Source organism: Neofelis nebulosa, chromosome 2 (assembly GCF_028018385.1).
Source record: "Neofelis nebulosa isolate mNeoNeb1 chromosome 2, mNeoNeb1.pri, whole genome shotgun sequence".
Classification (NCBI taxonomy): domain Eukaryota; kingdom Metazoa; phylum Chordata; class Mammalia; order Carnivora; family Felidae; genus Neofelis; species Neofelis nebulosa.
In genome coordinates this window covers 173452097-173472273 of record NC_080783.1, presented here as the reverse complement: position 1 = coordinate 173472273, position 20177 = coordinate 173452097, and the positions used below count along the sequence as shown (strand labels likewise).

The 20177-nt window shown below is 34.8% G+C and overlaps 1 protein-coding gene across 2 annotated transcripts in view; it reads left to right on the top strand.

Annotated features, from left to right (window-relative positions):
- HOOK1 (hook microtubule tethering protein 1) overlaps nucleotides 1-20177 on the top strand; it is a 71900-nt gene that overhangs the window by 42050 nt on the left and 9673 nt on the right. For both annotated transcript variants that reach the window (XM_058717212.1, XM_058717211.1), the window contains 10 exons: nucleotides 5829-5969; nucleotides 7443-7644; nucleotides 8197-8307; nucleotides 10661-10748; nucleotides 10829-10889; nucleotides 12849-12989; nucleotides 15163-15256; nucleotides 16921-16955; nucleotides 17491-17573; nucleotides 18196-18296. In XM_058717212.1, the coding sequence (XP_058573195.1) occupies nucleotides 5829-5969; nucleotides 7443-7644; nucleotides 8197-8307; nucleotides 10661-10748; nucleotides 10829-10889; nucleotides 12849-12989; nucleotides 15163-15256; nucleotides 16921-16955; nucleotides 17491-17573; nucleotides 18196-18296 (1057 nt within the window). The remainder of the gene's footprint in view (nucleotides 1-5828; nucleotides 5970-7442; nucleotides 7645-8196; nucleotides 8308-10660; nucleotides 10749-10828; nucleotides 10890-12848; nucleotides 12990-15162; nucleotides 15257-16920; nucleotides 16956-17490; nucleotides 17574-18195; nucleotides 18297-20177) is intronic.

Below are 20177 nucleotides of genomic sequence, written 5' to 3'. Positions count from 1 at the left end.
ACAGTAACAGTTGCAAGAATAGCACAAAAAACTCCTTTATATCTTTTGCTCAGATTCTGCAGTGGTTTGGCAGTGTTTTCCATTTGTTTTAGCGGTCTCTCTACATATTCTTACAGATGCATATATTTTTTCCTGAACCACTTGAGAGTACACTGGAGATGTGCACTTTTATCCCTGTATACTTTGGCATACATTTCCTAAAACAAGAATACTTTCTTATAAACCACAGCGTAGTGATTAAAATTAGGGAATTTGCCATTGATACATATTACCATCTAATCCACAGATTGTATTCAAATTCCAGTAGTTGTTTCATTGTCCTGTAGAGCTATTTTTTTTCCCATTTCAGAATCCAATCCAGGATCATGCACTGCATTTAGTATTATTCTTACTCAATGGACTACACATCCATTACTGTCATGAGTTATTTGATGCTGGAATTATCCCAGATTCGACCACTGGGAATCCTTTCAATTGGCCCCTGTGTCCTTTCCAACCTGTCGCTATCCTTTCAGCACGTTCTTACTTTCCTGCACAACAAAATATTCTAGACTCATTCTCCTTCTTTCCAGACTCTGCAGTCAGCCATTTCTCCAAGGATTTTTAATTCCTTCTAGTGGAGAATGTTATTTAGAAACAAAGACCTGTGCTCCAAATGAGTGTTTTGGTCCTTGCTTCTAGGCCACTTTGGAGTACAGAGCTAGGAAATACACTAGCACAGGTTCCTACGACCGATGTTCACACTTGCCTGTGTCCACACGCTGGAATATACACATGTCTGCATTTATTCTGTTTCTCAGTATGAACAGTGAGTTCATATTGACATCTTTCCTTTTAGTCCCCTGTCTTCGGGGTTCATTCTGATCTGCATTTCCATATTGTCAACTCCTCCAGTGGTGAGAAACCTGGCTCCCATTTTCCTGAACATATATTCTCATATACTTAATCCTAAAACACATAGAAAGCAATTTAAGAATTGCAGTCTTACCTTTTTAATACAAAATATTATTAGACTTCAGTATGTTTATGGTTCTTTTACAAGGTAACATTTACATGTTGTGAAATGAAGAAATACTGCGTCCAATTTAATGTGCTAACAACGGCATACATTTGTGTTATCACACTTTTATCAATATATGGTTCATTTCAATCACTGAAAAAAGTTCTTTTATGCTTCTTCCCAGTCAACCCCTACCTCCCAGAGGCTAATTACTCTTCTGAGTAGTTTTCAGCATTGATTAGTTTTCTCTAATCTAGAGCATCATATAAATTGAATAATGCAGCATGAACTTCTTGGTGATTGGCTTCTTTTGCTCAGCATTTTTGTGAGCTTCATTTATGTTTTGAATGTATCTGTAATTCATTATTTTTTTATTGCTAAGTAGTATTCAAATATTTGGAATTATTCTACATTATACCACACTTTTATTTATCCATTTCCCTTTAGATGGGCATTTTGGGTTTCCCAATTGGGGTTAATATAAGTAAAACTAGTCTGAACATTATAATACAAGACTTTTTGAAGACATACATTTTCTTATTTCCCATTGGTAAATACATACAGCAGTATTGCTGAGTTACGCACTAGCTGTTTAATTGTAAAAGATACTGCCAAACCGTTTTCCAAAGCGGCTATAACATTTTATACTCTATGAGCAGAGTTTGCTGCTTATTGCTCTAGTTGTTCTGTCTGGTAGGATATTTTGTTCTTATCTGTCTTTTTAACTTTAAACATTTCAGGGAAAATGTAGTAGTATTTCATTATGGCTTTTATTGGCATTTTTCTGACAACAAATGATGTGATAAGCCCCTTTTCAAGTGCTTATTGGCAATATATCTTACTTTGTGAAGTGTCTCTTCACACTGTTGAGCTGTTTTTAAATTGGGTTGTTTGTCATTATCAATTCGTTGTAGGAAGTTTTAAAAATTTGGATACAAATCGTTTTGTCAGATATATGCATAGTAATATTTCACTCATTCTTTGACTTGCCTTTTCATTTTTTAAATGGGGTCTTTCAAAGAGGAAAAGTTCTTAACTTAGATGATGTCTGATTTATCAATATTTTTAATATTAGTGGTTTTTTGTGTATTGTCCAAGAAATCTTTGTCTACTTCCATGCCATGAAGATACTCTCTATTATGCTCTTCTAGAAACTTCACAGTTTTATCTTTTACATTTAAGGCTATAGTCCATCTTGAATTGTTTTCTAAAACAATGGTGTAAGGTATGGAGGTCAAGCTTTATTTATTTTTATTTTTTATTTATTTTGTTATTTTTTTAAGTTTATTTACTTATGTTGAGAGGGAGAGAACATGAGCAGGGAAGGGGTGAGGGTAGGGAGAGAATACCAAGCACAGCTCTGTGCTGAGAGCACAGAGCCCAGCACAGAGCTTCATCTCATGAACGGTGAGATCATGACCTGAGCCACAATCAAGAGCTGGACACTTAACCAACTGAGCCACCCAGGCGTCCCTATTTTTATTTTTGTTTTCCATATGGATATCTAGTCGTTACAGTTGCATCATTGAAGATATTTTAATTTTACTCCAAATTGCTTTGTATCTTCATGAAAAATGGTATCATAAAATTGGGTTCATCTTCTGGACTCTCTAGTTGTTTTCTATTGATCAGATTGTCTTTATGCCTGTATGATGTGGTCTTGATTACTTTAGCTCTAAAGTAATTTTAAAATCAGGTAGTATAAAGTATTCCAACTTTGTTCTTTCTTTTCAAAATTTGTTTTGGCTATTCCAAGTCTTTTTGCATTTTCACATCTGTCAGTCAATTTCCATTTAAAAAAAACCTTTTGTGATTATGATTTAGGTTCTGTAAAATTGATATCTTAACTACATTGAGAATTACCGTCTATGAACATGGTATCTTCATTTATTTAAGTCTTTAGTTTCTCCCAGCAATATTGTGTTGTTTCTAGCAGAGAAGTGTTGTGTTTTGTTAACTTTATTCCCATGTAGATGCTATTACCAATACAATTAAAATTATTCTGAAAAGTGGCTGCTAATATGTACAATTAATTTTTATATATTGAAACTCAAGCTTTTATTTTGAAACTTTTATGTCTTCTGAAACTTTTATGTCTTCACTTATTGATTCTAGAAAATGGTTTATGTAGAAAATTCTAAGGCATCCATAGTCATCTAATCTATTAATAGAGCTTTACATCTTCTTTTTGTTATTTCTGCCCTGTATTTATTTTTCTTGAATTGAACAAGAGAAGACATCTTACTTTATTCCAGGTCTTAGGGGGGAAATGTTCAATTAAGTACCATCAAGTATAATACTTGCTGTAAAGTTTTATAATGTGTTTTTTTTTTCTGTTTGAAGGAATTCCCCTTTATTTCTGGCTTGCTAAGAGTTTTTATTACTAATTGTTGATTTTTTGTCAAATGATTTTTCTACATCTTGAAATGACAGTGTGGTTTTCTTTTTCATTCTTTCATTATGATTGTTTTATTTTTTGATTGTTGAACAATCTTATATTTCAGGGTTAGACAACTTTGGTCATACTTATTCTGCATATATATTAACTAGATTCAGTTTGCTTATAGATTGAGAGAATTTTTTTTTGTTGTTGTTGTCTTCATAATAGATACTGGTCTATAACTTTTTTTCTCTCGTAATGCCTTTTTTTTAGGTTGTCAGAGTTCTGCTAGTCTCATAGAAAAATTGGGAAGAATTCTCTCCTCTGTTTTCTGAAAGAGTTTATGTGTGAATGATATTAAACAATCTGGGCCTATGGTTTTCTTTGTGAAAGGGCTTTTAATGACAATATAATTTCATCAGTGCTCATAGGGCTTCTTAGATTTTCTGTTTCATCTATGTCAGTTTGATAAGTTGTGCTTTTCAAGGTATATGCTTATATTTAAGACATTGAATCTATTGGCATAAAGTTGTTCATAATATTCTTTCATTGTCCTTTTAATGACTGTAGGAGCTGTACTGATGCTTGCTTTTTCATTCCCGGTATTGGTAATTTGTATTTTTTCTCATTTTTCTTGATCACTCTTACTAGGGTTTCATCAATGTTATTAATCTATTAACTTTATTAGCTTTCCGTATTATTAGTTGTACATCTCTGTTCTTTCTTTCTTTCCTTTTATTTACTTTGGATTTAATTTTCTCTTCTTTTCCTAGCCTCTTAAGGTTGAAATTTGGATTGATTTTAAGACTTTCTTCATTTCTAACATATAAGCCTTTAAAATTGTAAATTCTCCTCCAAGCACTGGTTTAGCACGTTCCCCAAATTTAACTGGTTGTCTTTCTGTTGTTATTCTGTCTGAATTATTTTCCAATTTCCTTTGTGATTTCTTCCTTGACTTGTGGGTTGTTTAGAAACGTGTTGTTTAATTTCCAAGTATTTAAGGTTTTTCTAGACTTCTTATTGTGACTGATTTCTAATTTAAGTCTCTTATGGTTAGAGAACATATTGCATGGGATTGCAGTCTTTTGATATTTACTAATACTTATTTTATTGCTCATCGTGTTTCATTGTGATTAGTGTTACATGTGCACTTGCAAAAGTGTGTGTTCTGTCATTTTTGACTGACATGTTCTGTACATGTCAACTGAATCATGTTGGTTAATAATGTTCAGATCTCATCTGTATTTTTATGTTTAGTTTTTTTGTTTGTTTGTTTGTTTAGTTCTGTCATTCATTAGAGACTGGTATTAAACAATGATTGTGGATTTGTGGATTTCTACCCTTGATTCTATCAGTTTTTGTTTGATGTGTTTTAAAACTATTTTTAGGTATATATATACGTTGATGATATGGCTTTCTAGTAATTGACCCTTTTATAATTATGAAACATTTCTTTGATAATACTTTTTTTTGTCTTAAAATTTATTTTGTTTGATGTTAACATAACCACCCCAATTTCCTTTGCTTACTGTTTTCATGGTGTTTTTAAATCCTTTTACTTTTAATCTGTATCTTTATGTTTATAATATCCCTTGTATAATTAATGTATATTTGAGCCTTTTTTGTTTAGTCTGATAGTCTCTGCCTTTTCAATTGGTGTGTTTAACCTATTGGCCTTTTATGTAATTTTTGTTATGGTTGTATTTAGGTCTGTCAATTTGCTGTTTTTCATTTGTCATATCTATTCCTTTCCTTTATCTTCCTTTCCTGCATTCTTTTGGAATCAAATATTTGTTTAATATTTGATATTAAACACTGTATTGCCTTTTTCCTTTTTTTTTTTAAAGTTTATTTATTTTGAGAGAGAGAGAGAGAGAGAGAGAGAGAGAGAAACAAAAAACGAACGAGTGGGGGAGGAGCAGAATCCCAAGCAGGCTCCTTACCGTCAGTGCAGAACCTGACATGGGGCTCAAACTCATGAACTGTGAGATCATGACCTGAGCTGAGTTCAAGAGTCAGAGGCTTAACTGACTGAGCCACCAGACTTCCCCATCTTCTTACTTTTTGTTTTTACCATAGAGTTTGAAGTATTTACCATAACTTATCATAGTCTACTTAGAGTTAATATTTTACCATTTCACACACGATGTATATTTTTGAGTAATTATATATCTATACATTTTCTCTTCACCTTTTGAGATTAAAACCCCTTTTAGAACTAGTGATAGCCAAGCACCATATTTCAGAAGTGAAAATGAAAATTCAGAACATTAGTTTATTCTCAGCCAGTTTTAAATCCGGGAGCCAGAAGTGTCTTATTCTTTTAGTCTTTCTTTTGAGTGTAGAATTTTAAAGAACATTTTAAAAGTATGTCTTGCTAAGCTCATGTCTCAGTAAGAAAACAAATAATGGAAATTACATTATAAATACTTATTTTGTTTATGCAAGGCTTGAAGCTGCGAAAGATGATTATCGTGTTCACTGTGAAGAACTTGAAAAGCAACTAATTGAATTTCAACATAGGAATGATGAACTGACTAGTCTTGCTGAAGAAACAAGAGCCCTGAAAGATGAAATAGATGTCCTTAGGTATGCCATGTCTGAATATAATTATGTCGCTTCTAGGTTATTAGTCATTTCAGTATTCCATATTTTAATCAGGGATTCGTAGGGTTATTTCTACATATCAAGTACTGATCAGTTTTTTCCAGGCTCCTAGTCTTTACTTAATTTATGCTTGTTGATAATAATTGCAGTTTAAGGATAATATTCAATCTTTGTTAGCACAATTTCATATTAGAATTTGTAAACCCAAAATGATACCTTTTTCTTTTTTTGAGAGAGATAGAGAGTGAGCACACGCACAGCCAGGGAGGAGCAGAGAAAGAGAGAGAGAAAGAATGGATCTCAAGCATATTTGACAGCACAGAGCCCGATTGGGGGGGGGGGGGTGGGTGATATCTTTTTCTTAAGATTGTGTAAACTGAATTACTTTTAGATACGTTTAGCTTCATCTCCTTGTACTCATTAGTTTATTTTGTGAACTTTTTACATGAGGGAAAGTATTCTCACAATCCATATTTCGGCATTTGATATAAAATAGATATAGGTAAGTATCTTAACATTTATTTCAGGGTTATCCCAAGGTTCTCTTACTGTCTTTGACAATATAAAATTTATATTTAGCTTTTCCTATGAATTGTTAGTCAAGCAAACAGACTATCCATATGCTCTTTATATTTTCTGTTAAATTTTCTTTTTTAAAAAAATTTTTTAAATGTTTTATTTACTTTTGAGAGTCAGAGAGAGAGACAGAGCATCAGCAGGGGAGGGGCAGAGAGAGAGAGGGAGACAGAATCCGAAGCAGGTTCCAGACTCTGAGCTGTCATCACAGAGCCCGACATGGGGCTTGAACCCAGGAACTGCAAGATCATGACCTGAGCTGAAGTCAGACCCTCAACCTACTGAGCCTTTTCTGTTAAATTTTCCTAATTAGCCATTTTGTTGCCCAGTTTTTATGTCCATTTGAAACAAAATCTTCCTACCATTCATTTGAACTTGCATGTGATGGAAAGTAATTTGGTTTATGTATTTATTTTTGCTCTAGTTGGCCAGGTAAGCACAACTCTAAAGGGATGTGCTTTGTCAAACAAATTATAAGTCAACTGCCTAAGTATATCAAATACTTAGAATAAAACTGCACTAAATGTTAAACACAAAGCACAATTGGCCTGTAAGCTTCAGAGAAGCTTGGAATTGTTCAGTTACATTTACAAAACCATTCTTTTTTAGACATTGTGCTGTATGAAACGGTTTGATAATTTAGTGTGTCAAATTTAAGGCATTTTTGTTTTGATACCTTTATAACAAAAAGGTTCCACACTGGACTTGAGTCTTTTTCTAAAGTTCTCACACAGTTTAATTCTTTTGCTGTCTGTCCGATTTTCTTTTCTGTTGTTTCAGCCAATTGATAGTTTATCTAGCTGACTAATTTTAGAGCCAGAATAGAAATGTTATGTGCATTTACTAGCTTTTACCCAGTAACATGTAGCTTTATTATAGGGCTACCTCTGATAAAGCTAATAAACTAGAATCAACGGTCGAGATGTATCGTCAGAAATTACAAGATCTGAATGACCTTCGCAAGCAGGTGAAAACTTTACAAGAAACAAACATGATGTATATGCATAACACAGTCAGCTTAGAAGAAGAATTAAAGAAGGCAAATGCAGCACGTACACAATTAGAAACGTACAAGAGGCAGGTAAGAAAATATGTCAATTTTTTTAAATCATTGTAACTGAAAGAGCTCAACTTTCTTATTCCTTCCGATACTTTAAGAATGATAGAGAGGTGAAGAACATTGCCTATAACCAGCTGTGAGCTTATTATGATGACAGATTTCTCCTACCTGTAATTTTAATTCCAGGATTGATAGTTGAGTTTGAGTTATCTAGGTCTTTCCCCTTTTTATTCTCTTCTGAGCTTGTATATATTGGGAGGCATTTTACTGCTTATTATTAGCATTTCTGGTAACTAATAATAATTGCCTAGAGAATGGAGCTATAACCGGTAATATTCTGTTTAGCTATTTATCAAGCAACCTAGAGAAACATTAGAATACAAGAATGATTTTTTTATTAAATTATTATTTGAGTATTTTAAAATTTATGTTAACTCTTATCCACATGCTATTTTCACAACTATTGAGGATTACTAGATTATATTCTTAGTCTAAGTTTTATTTCCAATCAGTTTCTCATTTATTGACCTCTGAAAAACTATTAATATTATATACTCTTGTTTTCGACAAAAGGTTCAAGATCTTCACAATAAACTTTCCTCTGAATCCAAAAGGGCAGATACACTAGCATTTGAAATGAAGCGGCTTGAAGAAAAACACGAAGCTTTACTTAAGGAAAAAGAGGTAAACATAAATACAGTTGATAAGTCATACGCCTGTCTTCTTTTAGTTTATAATATTATCCTTGCTATTCTAAGATTGGAAGTCACATCGGTCAGTTCTTCTGTCTTTCTCCAAATTAGAGTGTTGGTGTAAAAGGAAGTAGAAAGAATTCACCCTACAGTTTCGTTACTTTCCTTCCCAAGGGAAGATGGAGTCACAGAGGCAAGGCCCCTATGTCTCAGTGCATGCGTTCCCATTCTAGACCGTTGGCTCCTTGAGAGCCGGCACCATAGATGGGATTTTTTTGATGGCTTTATTGAGATATAATGTATATGCCATCAATTTTGCCTACTTAAAGTGTACCATGCAGCAGTTTTTAGTACATTTGTAGTTGTGCAGCCATCACCACAGTCAGATTTTAGAACACTCTCCTCACCCCATCAGTGTGCCTACTAGCAGCTGCTCTCTGTTCTGGTTCCCTCCCGCCCAGCTTCAGCAACCATTACTCTACTGTCTTTCTCTATAGATTTGCCCAGTCTGTCCAGAATATGTCATTATACACTTTGTAGGTTTTGTGACTGGATTCATTCATTTAGCTTAATGCTTTCAAAGTTTATCCATTTCGTGGTATGAATCAGTACTTTGTTTGTTTTCATGCTGAATAATACCCTATTCTGTGGACATACCACATTTTATTTATCCTTTCATCATTTTATGGACATTTGGGCTATTTCTGCTTTTTGCCTATTAAACAGTTAATGTGGCTATGAACATTTATTTACAGTTTTTATGTAGACATGTGTTTCATTTCTTGAGTATATACCTATGAACGGTACTGCTGGATCATATGATAACTATGTTTAACCTTTTAAGGAAATACCGGACTGTATTCTGAAGTAGATGAACCATTTTTCATTCTCAGCAATTTGTAAAGGTTTCCGATTTCTCCACATCCCTGCCAACACTTACCAGCCTTTTAATTTTAGCTGTCTTAGTGACTATGAAGTGGTATGCCATTGTGGTTTTGATTTGTGTTCCCGTAATGACTGATGAATTTGAGCATCTTTTCCTGTACTTGTTGGCCATTTGTATATCTTCCTTGAAGAAATTATCTCTTCAAATCACTTAATCACATACTATTTAAATTATTTGCCTTTTTATTATTGAGTTGTAAGAATTCTTTATATATTCTGAATATAAGCTCCTTCTCAGATATATGATTTGCAAATATGTTCTTTTATTCTGTGAGTTGTCTTCTCACTTTTTTGATGGTATGGTTTGCAGCAGAATAGTTTTTCATTGATGAAATCAGAGTTAGCCATTTTATTCTTTTGTGTATTTTTTGGTAGTATTTCTATGAAATCATTGAATAATGTGAGGTTATAAAGATTTATGTTTTTTGTTTTCTTTTAGTTTTATAGTTTTAGCTCATATTTATTCTGTGATAAATTTTGAATTTTTGTATGTGGTATAAGATAGGAGTCTCAACTTCATTCTTTTCTGAGTGGTATTCAGTTGTCCCAGCACTATTGTTCTTTCCCTATCGAATTGTCTTGATACCCTTGTTAAAAATCAATTGACCATGAGACTGTAGTGATAGATATATTATACGTTTGTCAGAACCCATAAAAGTAGAAAAGAAACAGTTAACCCTAATGTTAAAAATCAATAATGGCTCATCAATTCTTTTTTTTTTTTTTTAATGTTGATTCATTTTAGAGAGAGAGAGAGACAGAGTGTGAGCAGGGGAGGGGCAGAGAGAGAGGGAGACAGAGAACTCGAAGCAGGCTCCAGGCTCCACACTGTCAGCACAGAGACCGACATGAACTTGAACTCACGAGCCATGAGATCATGACCTCAACCGAAGTTGGATGCTTAACTGACTGAGCCACCCATGAGCTCCCTCATTAATTCTTAAAATAACCACAAACTTTACCTCGCTCACTATTCAGAACACCTTTGCAAGGATCTAAGTATCAGCATTTCCATTTTGATGGTGTGGATCCTAAAGCCAAAGAACTAAATAATTCACCCCGCATAATGTAACTAGGAAATAGGGAACCTGGAATTCAAGCCACGATCTATTTGCCTCCAGAGTCCATACTTTTTACTAATTACTCCACAGTTGCATATTTGTACTCTGTTGCGTAATTACATCAGTTTGGTTCAAAGGTATATTATCTTTGAAATCACAAGATTTATGTTGTGTAAAGATTATTTACATGATTCAGCACTAAAACTAAAATATTGTCATTTTTAAATAACTAAGCAACAATTAGGAAATTAGTTTGCTAAGATAAATTGTTATAACCATAAAGTACATTTCTTGTGGAAACAATTAATTGTTTTGCTCATATAAACATTTCTTTTTTAGAGACTAATAGAACAACGTGATACTCTGAAAGAAACGAATGAAGAGCTTCGATGTTCACAAGTACAGCAAGATCATCTAAACCAAACAGGTGAATTTTGTTGGATTTTGAAAAGTTTTTTTTTAATGATAGAAATGCTGAAATGTTGATCTTTCATTGTTGTTGTTTAGATGCGTCTGCTACAAAAAGTTTTGAGAATCTTGCTGCTGAGATTATGCCCATGGAATACAGGTAAATGTGTTTTTATTAATTGATAATATTAGAAATGTGATTCTTTTCAAAAAATTATTAGCCTTTAAAATGTTCCATTTTATGAGTCATAGAGCTCAAAATACTTTGTCTCATCTGCTTGAGCTTCTTAGATTGTTATTGCTACTTTAGCAGTTTTAGGTCTTATCAGAAGTAAAATTTCACAGACTTGCTGAATGAGATATTCTGGTTTTTATGATATGACTTTTACTGTGTTGAACTTCTTTCCCTACCCAGAAGCTCTACTGAAAACCCTTTTTATACATGGCCTTTAAATCCACGTGGGTAAAGCCAATAGGAGAGGAGCTGTCAAATATAGCAGGAGGATTAAGCAGAAGTTAAATAAAATATAAATTTTAGAGATTCTTCTTCACCAGCTTTTATTTTCGTATTTTACTGCTATGTTTACTTGTAGGCATTTGACTAATCTGGTAGTTTTTATGGTTTTCTTTTTTGTGGTAAGAGTTTTATTTACTACTTCAAATTCTTTTTAAGCAGATTTATTGAGCTACAACTCACCCATTTACAGTTGTACAGCTCAGTGGTTTTTAGTGTAGTCCTAGAGTTGTGCAGCCATCTAATTTGAGAATATTTCATTTCCCCAGAAGGATACCCTGTCCCTATTAGCAGTCATTCCTCATTCCTGCTTCTCCTCCAGCTCCAGCCCCAGGCAACCAAGAATTGACTCTTTGTCCATTTGCTTGTTACAGAATTTCACATACATAGAGTCATACAATATGCAGCCTTTTGTGACTGACTTGTTTCACTTAGCGTATAGCTTGCAAATTTGTTGACTTTCATTTTGTTCAACTTTTGTTGTTAAGACAGAGCTCTTTACCTGTTGGACTGGAAAGCAACTTGTTAGTTAGTATCCAGTGATACTAATATCACTTTAAAATAGCCATATGAGCCTATAGTTTAAAGTCATGATGCTGTCGTTCGGAAGAACACAAACTGAGATTAATTGAAATTAGTTGCTTCTGAGAAATTGCATTTAGGGAGGCAGGTAGGAGAACATTACTTTTTTCTTTAATATCATTCCTATCATTTGCATTTTAGAAATTATGTGTATGTAAACTTTTAATAAAGATTTTTTTTTTAAACAAAAATAATCTAGAGACAGTGATAGGCCTGTCATCATGAAAGTATATTTAGAAATATTAAGCAAACTAGAGGCACCTGGGTGGGCCCAGTTGGTTAAGCATCCAACTTTGGCTCAGGTCATGATCTCCCAGTTCACGAGTTCGAGCCCTACGTTGGGCTCTGTGCTGACAGCTCAGAGCCTGGAGCCTGCTTTGGATTTGTGTCTCCCTCTCTCTCTGCCCCTCCCTTGCTCTCTCTCTCTCTGTCTCTCTGTCTCTCTCAAAAACAAATAAACATTAAAAAAATAAAAATATTAAGCAAACTGATTTCTTTTTTTTATGTTTATTTATTTATTTTGAGAGAGAGAGCAAGTGAAGGTGCTCTGTCAGTGTGAAACCTGATATGGGGCTCGAACTCAAAAACTGTGAGATCATGACCTGAGCCAAAATCAAGAGTCAGACTTCAACTGACTGAGCCACTCAGGCACCCCATAAGCAAACTGATTTCTTAAACCTATTGCTTTTAATTTATGTTTTCTGAGGATATACTATATATTACCTTTAGTAAATAGTTTATAAATTACCAGCGAAAGAACTCCTGTTTCTCTTTGGGATTTGCATAATAAATATTTAATATAATATAACACTTGTGCTTTTAAAAATTCACAACTTGTTTTTCAGGGCAGTCTTACAATATATGTAGGTTTTTTCTTAAAAACTTTCAGAAACATTGCTAACAGTTTTAAATGACAGCTATTGAATGAACAGGAATTTTCTTTCCTAAAAAGCTAAGGATGTAAAAAAAAAGTAAAATGTATATTTAGAAAAATTTAAAAATAAATTTTCTTTTCAACATCAGGGAAGTATTTATTCGACTGCAACATGAAAATAAGATGCTTCGCTTACAACAGGAAGGTACTGAGAATGAACGTATTGAGGAACTCCAGGAACAGCTCGAACAGAAGCACCGCAAGATGAATGAACTGGAAACCGAGCAAAGGTGACCCACTCTTGTATAATTGTCATAGTGATTCCATTAGGTAGCCACCAAATCTTGACTCACAGAAGAGGGAGATATCATCGTAATTGAAATAGTTAGGAGTTTAGTCTCTCACTCCCGTTGCTTCTAGCACACTTTAGTAACCAGGTTTCTCATTCTTGAATTTCATTTATATGTCTTCATAATTCTCAGAAAATTTAACAAACGAGTAAATGACAATCTGGGTTTCTCCTGCAGTCAGTGCTTGGATGGAACATAGACTGTGGAGTCAAATTTGAGTGCCACCTCTATTTAAACCTATTAACTGTTCTGGGCAAGTTACTTAAATTCACACTTAATGTCCTCAGCTATAACTGGAGGTGATACCTATTTGAAGGTTGTTATGAAGATTCACAGATAACATATTTAAAGCAAATGATGTACTTCTCTGATACTGAGGAGGGGCTTAAAAATTATAATATTAAAAATATATAACATTGATAAAGTGTTCACTATATGCCAGCCACTTCCCTGATGTTGAAAAGCAAAATTTATTTTTAAATTTTTCTAAATATACATTTTACATTTTTTCTACATTCTTAACTTTTTAGGAAAGAAAATTCCTGTTCATTCAACAGCTGTCATTTAAAACTGTTAGCGATGTTTCTGAAAGTTTTTAAGAAAAAACTATTTATTGTAAGACTGTCTCGAAAAACAAGTATTACATTGTTAAAAGCACAAGTGTTATATTGTATTATATATTTATTATGCAAGTCCCAGAGAGAAATAGGAGTTCTTTTACTGGTAACTTAGAAACTATTTACTAAAGGTAATAATATATAGTATTACCTTCTCAGCGCTTGTTTGGTATTAACTCAAAAAACCTCACAGTAACTCTGTGAAATAGGGACTGTAATTATCTCTTTTATGGATAAGGAAGCTGAGGTTCAAGGAGGTTAAGTAACTTATCTAAAGTTATAAGCTAGTAAGTTCTCGATTGCACATTTGAACTTTCTGTCATTCTGACTCCTGAGTCTGGACTCTTAAACACTATGCTAACTTGCCTCTTATATATGGCATATTTTTCAGTAAAAGTATTTGGTTTTATTTGACCAACCTTTATTGGATCTTAGAGACCAGGAATTTTAGATACAGTTGAACCTGGTTTCTCAAACTTGTATATATAGTATTACATCAACTGTGGTTGAAAAAAGAATAACATTTTAGCTTTGTGAAGGGACCATCAAATATTACTATCCTCTGCAATTCAATATCAGCACTGGAGATACAAAGTTTCAGCTTTTAGAAAGTTAAAACAGGAAGATAGACATATGAATAGATAATTACATTATCTGATAACTGGAACAATGGGGCATTATGATGGGCAGGTGTGTTGGGTCATATATACATGAAAAGAGAGAGATTCTCTTTCTTGCTGGAAACCTCATTAGAGGCAATTCTCAAGCAGGCTTTTAAAGAATGAGGTTTTGCCAAGTTAAAAATCTGCATTAGTTGCTAATGTTAGTCTCTTTAATTTAAACAAAAAATTATGAAGAGATGGTTGGAAAACAGTGACCTTTGTCAGTACACTATGAAATCTGAAACAAAAAAGAAACCTAGTTCCCATTCATTAAAAATACACCTGTAAGGGGGCACCTGGGTGGCTCAGTCGGTTGACCATCCGACATCAGCTCAGGTCATGATCTCATGGTTCCTGTGTTCAAGCCCTGCATCGGGCTCTGTGCTGACGGCTCAGAGCCTGGAGCCTGCTTTGGATTCTGTGTCTCCCTCTCTCTCTTTTTTGTTCCTTTGATAGTTCTCTGTCTCTCTCTCTGTCACTCAAAAATAAACATTAAAAAAATTTTTTTAAAATACAACTGTAGGAAAACTGAGCTAGTTTTCTAATTTCTTTTACCAGTGAGTACTGTGCACAAATGATGTGCTTTTGCAACTGGCACATAAGTATCTTGAATTTTTACATGTGGGTGTATGTACTTCCTGGATAAATGTCTTCTTTTTAAAAAATATTTCTTTGCAAGTAGCCTGCTATACTATATATTAAACCTAGCCACAGATAATTGTTCAGCCTTCATTATTACTATTAAATGCACCAATTGCACAAATGCACCTTTATAGATCCTTAACTACTTTGACTTTCCATACAAATAAATGTATATGATCCATCTTACAATAGGCTGAGCAAAGAGCGCATCCGAGAATTGCAGCAGCAGATTGAGGACCTCCAGAAATCTTTACAGGAACAAGGGTCCAAGTCTGAAGGAGAAAGTGTAAGTAACTTGAAAGCTGTAATAATTCTGCTGCGTGTGGACTCTCTGTGAGAGGTCCTAATGCCCAAATTCGTCTTGTGTTTGAAAGTGCCACCCTTATCAATGAGGGTACCCTTGAATACCGTATATATCTGCATAATGGATGCTGTGATTTTGCCACCTTGGAGCCTATAAATTAATCGTATGTATTGAAGGTGATTTCTATCTGTCCTACTTCAACAGCTACACCTAACTTCATGGTTGCTGGTGTGCTGCCAGTGAGGTCTTCATGGCTCTGCTGGGACACCAACAGGGTGGGCCTCAGCAAAGTCCTGGTTGAGAGTGCTCAGTGGTCAGAATTGAGGAAAACTTCTAACAGGACCAGGGAGAGGGAGAAAATGATCTCTACCAAAGAGCCTTATAGGAGTGGATCATACTAACCTCCAAAGGACAGAAACCGTAATGCAGTTTTGAAAGCATCACCTCGTATTTCTTCCCTTCTTCCCTGCCGACTCGTGGCCTTGCCGCTTCTAATCTGTTTTCGATGGCAAACATTGTGGGGGCAGAGAGAAGAGGACTCAGCAGAACTCAACAGCCCCAACCTGAATGCACCTGACAGTGTGTCTGTAGTTTGAGCTCTGTATGCAGGGGGAAGGAAGTAACGACAGAGGGAGGAAGGCATTTAATGGAGACAACAACGAAAAGACAGGGCTCTGTGTGTGTTAGGTACTGGTTAGATGGAAGCTGAGGTGGTTAGATCTGTGTTGACGGGGGAGAAAGCTATGAAGAGTAAGTAAAGAGGTGAAAAGGAAGACTGAAGGGGTTGTGTTTCCTCTCTGTTATATGCTTTATATGATTTTTTCTTTTTTCCCCGGGGGCTTGGAAAATAGAAATCGTCTCATGCATGGCGGCATCTCATATGTGCATATATATGGTATTGTAACCTCTCTAATATGAATATTTTTTTAAGCCACAATAGAGAATACTTTTAAAATGGGATCTCTTTGAGAGAGTACATTTTGGATTGTGGTGTTTTTAAATGTGTTCTATTTATCTTTTAAAAATAAATTATTAGTGTCTTAGTTATGTTTCAGATTCTGTATTTTAAACCCTTCAACTTTTCAGTAGATGATACAGAACTAGTGTTGCAATTTAAACTCCTGCTTTTTAAAGAGGAAGTTTTATGTTTTGAATTTTATTTTTTAACAAAATCCTCTTCATTTTGATGTTAATATTAGAGTGCTTGCATTTATAATGATAAAGCTTTATTATAAAGATAATTATTTAAGTCTATTCTTCACTAAGGGCCTAACATCTTAAATTATGTATTTAAAAAAATGATTTTTAAATGTTTGATACTCCTCAATATATCACATTCAGCTTGCATTTGGTATTTTTCTTCAAGTTCAAATTTTATTTTCATGGTATTCAGAAATATGAAGCACTTTTCTTTCTACTCTTGTACTCATCCTTATGTCATTTCCTAACTTCCTTTCCTTTCCCTTTGAAGTAAAAAACACCTGAAATTTTATGTCTTTACAAGTATGTTATCAGATATACAGATTGTTAAAAATTTTATAATTTTAAATAATACACTTCAAAAGGAGGTAAAGAGATTTTGATGTCTGGAAAATTTATCTTTGTCACAATAGTTATCTTACAGCAACTTTTTTTAATTTTTATAGTCCAGCAAACTAAAGCAGAAGTTGGAAGCTCATATGTAAGTAAACTGATATTTCATTTCAAATATGAGAGGGGAAGGGTTTTAAAAACTTCTAAAGTTAGTATCCTTTTCTGACTTTGTTTGTAAGAGAAACCCCCTGATGCCAACTGAATGTTCACCACTGCCATCAAGAAGTCAAAAGAAAAACGCGCTAAAATGTTCAGCCTGCCTGTCAATGATCTCAAATCCTACATTTTTCCATCACTAATGTCATTTGAAGAGTTTACAAAGTAGACAGCTGTCACATGTGGAGATGTGGGATGTTTAACCAATAAAATATTTCCTCCGACTTTCTTAGGAAGCAAGGATGAGAGGGGAAAATTAACATTTTTAGCACCTGTCATGTGTCAGGCAGTTTACCCTCTCACAACAAGCCTATAATATGTGTCAGGTATTATGCCCATTTTATAGGTGAGGAGATTCAGGATCAGAAAGTGATTTGGCCACAGTCCACAAATGTCCTGTGGCAGAAATCAGTTTTCATTCTCAGGTCTGTTTGCTTCCAAAACTCCATGCTCTTTCCACTACTTAGGGAAAAACTAACTGAGGTCCAGGAAGAATTACAGAAGAAACAAGAACTCATTGAAGATCTTCAGCCAGATGTAAACCAGAATGGTAGGTATTTGTAAAAACCTGGATCAGACTACCACTAAGGACTTGCTTTTTTTAGTTGAAAGATGCAAGAACTGTGTATAAGTTTTCAGACACTCCATAAATGTGTGCATTGCAAATAAGAACCATGATAATGTTTTAGTGATTTCAGTGTTTAACAAGTGATCTGATTTTAAAGCGAAAAAGTCTTAATAAAATGAACTGATTGATATATAGGAGTATCAAACATGGTAACATATAATAGAATTAATACTATGGAAATGTAAATAAAATAATTTATAATAAAATTAAATTGAGCCTTAAACAGTATGTAGAAGGACTGCTTTATTTTCTTATGATGGTTATGCTTACATGCTGAAGTGTATTTGCTCATTGAAACACTTGATAGAAGGGAGAAAAGCTGGATAAAGCAGATTATAGATATTTTTAAGAAAAAATAATATGAAATGATTGAGGATATGTTAGTTGTAGTTCAAAGGTTTTAGATACGAATTCACTACAAAGAAGAAATAAACATTTTTAAGTTCTTTTATCAGTCCTTTCGAAAATAATCAGATAAGTATAATTTTTGTGTGAGGAGGGAATATTTTAAATTGGTCATGTTTCATTTCATTTTCAATAATAGTGCAAAAGATCAATGAACTTGAAGCTGCTCTTCAGAAGAAAGATGAAGATATGAAAGCAATGGAGGAAAGATATAAAATGTACTTGGAGAAAGCAAGGAATGTGAGTGGCTTACCTGTCAGAGCTCAAGTCTTCTGACTCAGGTTCTCATAAGGCCCATTCCGCCCATGAGGTCATCTTTCTTAAATATGCATCATGTCCCTTTTCTGACTCTACCCTGCCTTGCGGGTCAGTCCTCACAGTCTCTCCCTCTCACTCATCAGCATCATGTAAAACAAACACAGGGCTGTTCTTGGACAGTTTATACGGGGACCGCAGTGACCTCATTAGAGAAGATGACTGTTAGAAAGTATGGAATCGTGGGGTGCCTGGATGGCTCAGTAGGTTTGGCGTCTGACTCCGGCTCAGATCATGATCTCACAGTTTGTGGGTTTGAGCCCCATGTCGGGCTCTGTGCTGACAGCCCAGAGCCTGGAGCCTGCTTCGGATTCTGTGTCTCCCTCTCTCTCTGTCCCTCCCCCACTCACTCTCTGTCTCTCACAAATGAATAAATGGTAAAGAAAGAATTTTAAGGGGCGCCTGGGTGGCTCAGTCCAACTTGGGCTCAGGTCATGATCTCATGGTTCGTGAGTTCAAGTCCCACATTGGGCTCTGTGCTGAGGGCTCAGAGCCCGGAGCCTGTTTCAGATTCTGTGTCTTCCTCTTTCTTCTGCCCCTCCCCCGCTCTCACTCTGTCTCTCTGTCTCTCAAAAATAAATAAACATTAAAAAAAAAATCTAAGAAAGTATGGAATCTTTAGCTCTTAAATTTTTTTTTTTTAACTTTTATTTATTTTTGAGAGACAGAGCATGAATGTGGGAGGGGCAGAAAGAGAGGGAGACACAGAATCTGAAGCAGGCTCCAGGCTCTGAGCTGTCAGCACAGAGCCCGATGTGGGGCTTGAACCCATGAACTATGAGATCATGACCTGAGCGGAAGTTGGATGTTTAACTGACTGAGCCACCCAGGTGCCCCTGGAATCTTTAGTTCTTAAAATGAATGTTTGCCTTTGTGAAAATTTTGCTCTTCAAACTTGTTTAAAATTGTTTTACCATTTAATTTAGATTAGATAGTTAAACACTCTTCTAATGTATACCAGACTGGTCTTTTTCCCTATTTCCAACTTAAATATCTGTAAGAACATTCTCATACAATCGTTTATTTCCATGAATACCATGTATTTTCTTAAAATATTCTCTCTTAGAGAATATCAATATACTCTTTTCTATCTGTTGAATAAACAAGAGGATTATATGATGACGCTTTAAAATACTGCTAATGTATCTATTCTTTTTATGTTTGAATTTTGTATTTATTAAGTTGTCCATATTACCTGCAACAACAGGTACACCTCAAGATCTCAAGGCTTCACATGAAGTCCATTTTTCAATGGGGGAGGGGCTCTGCTCCGTGCAGTGTCCCCGAGCCCCCAGCTGACAGAGTCTTTGCCTTCTTGAACACAATGTTCCCAGCTGTACTTGACTTAGTCCAGCTGGTAGACGAGGGCAGCCAGCCTAGAGCATACCGGAGATAGTAACGGGGTGGGCCTGGGGGCCACATGAACCACTTTCACCCTCACTGCAGTGGGCAGAATATAGGCACACAGCTGCACTCAACTTCTAGGGAGTCTTGGTAAATATCCAGACAGTCTCTGCCACAGTCTAGTGTCTCTCAACTATATAAGTGCTTTTAGTAGAAAATATAAAACATAGAAGGATTCCCTTTCTTCTTAACTGTGCATTTTTTTCAGTGCATACTACGTCCATGATTGCAGACATAGACACACACAATTTGTATGATCATAGCACATACAATTTATATTTTGAAAGTTTAAAATAATTCCCTCATGTTATATAAACATACTTTAATATTTATTAAGCAGCTGTTATACTTAGCACAGGGAATAGAGAGGTAAACAAGACAGACGCTTCTAGAGCGAACTGT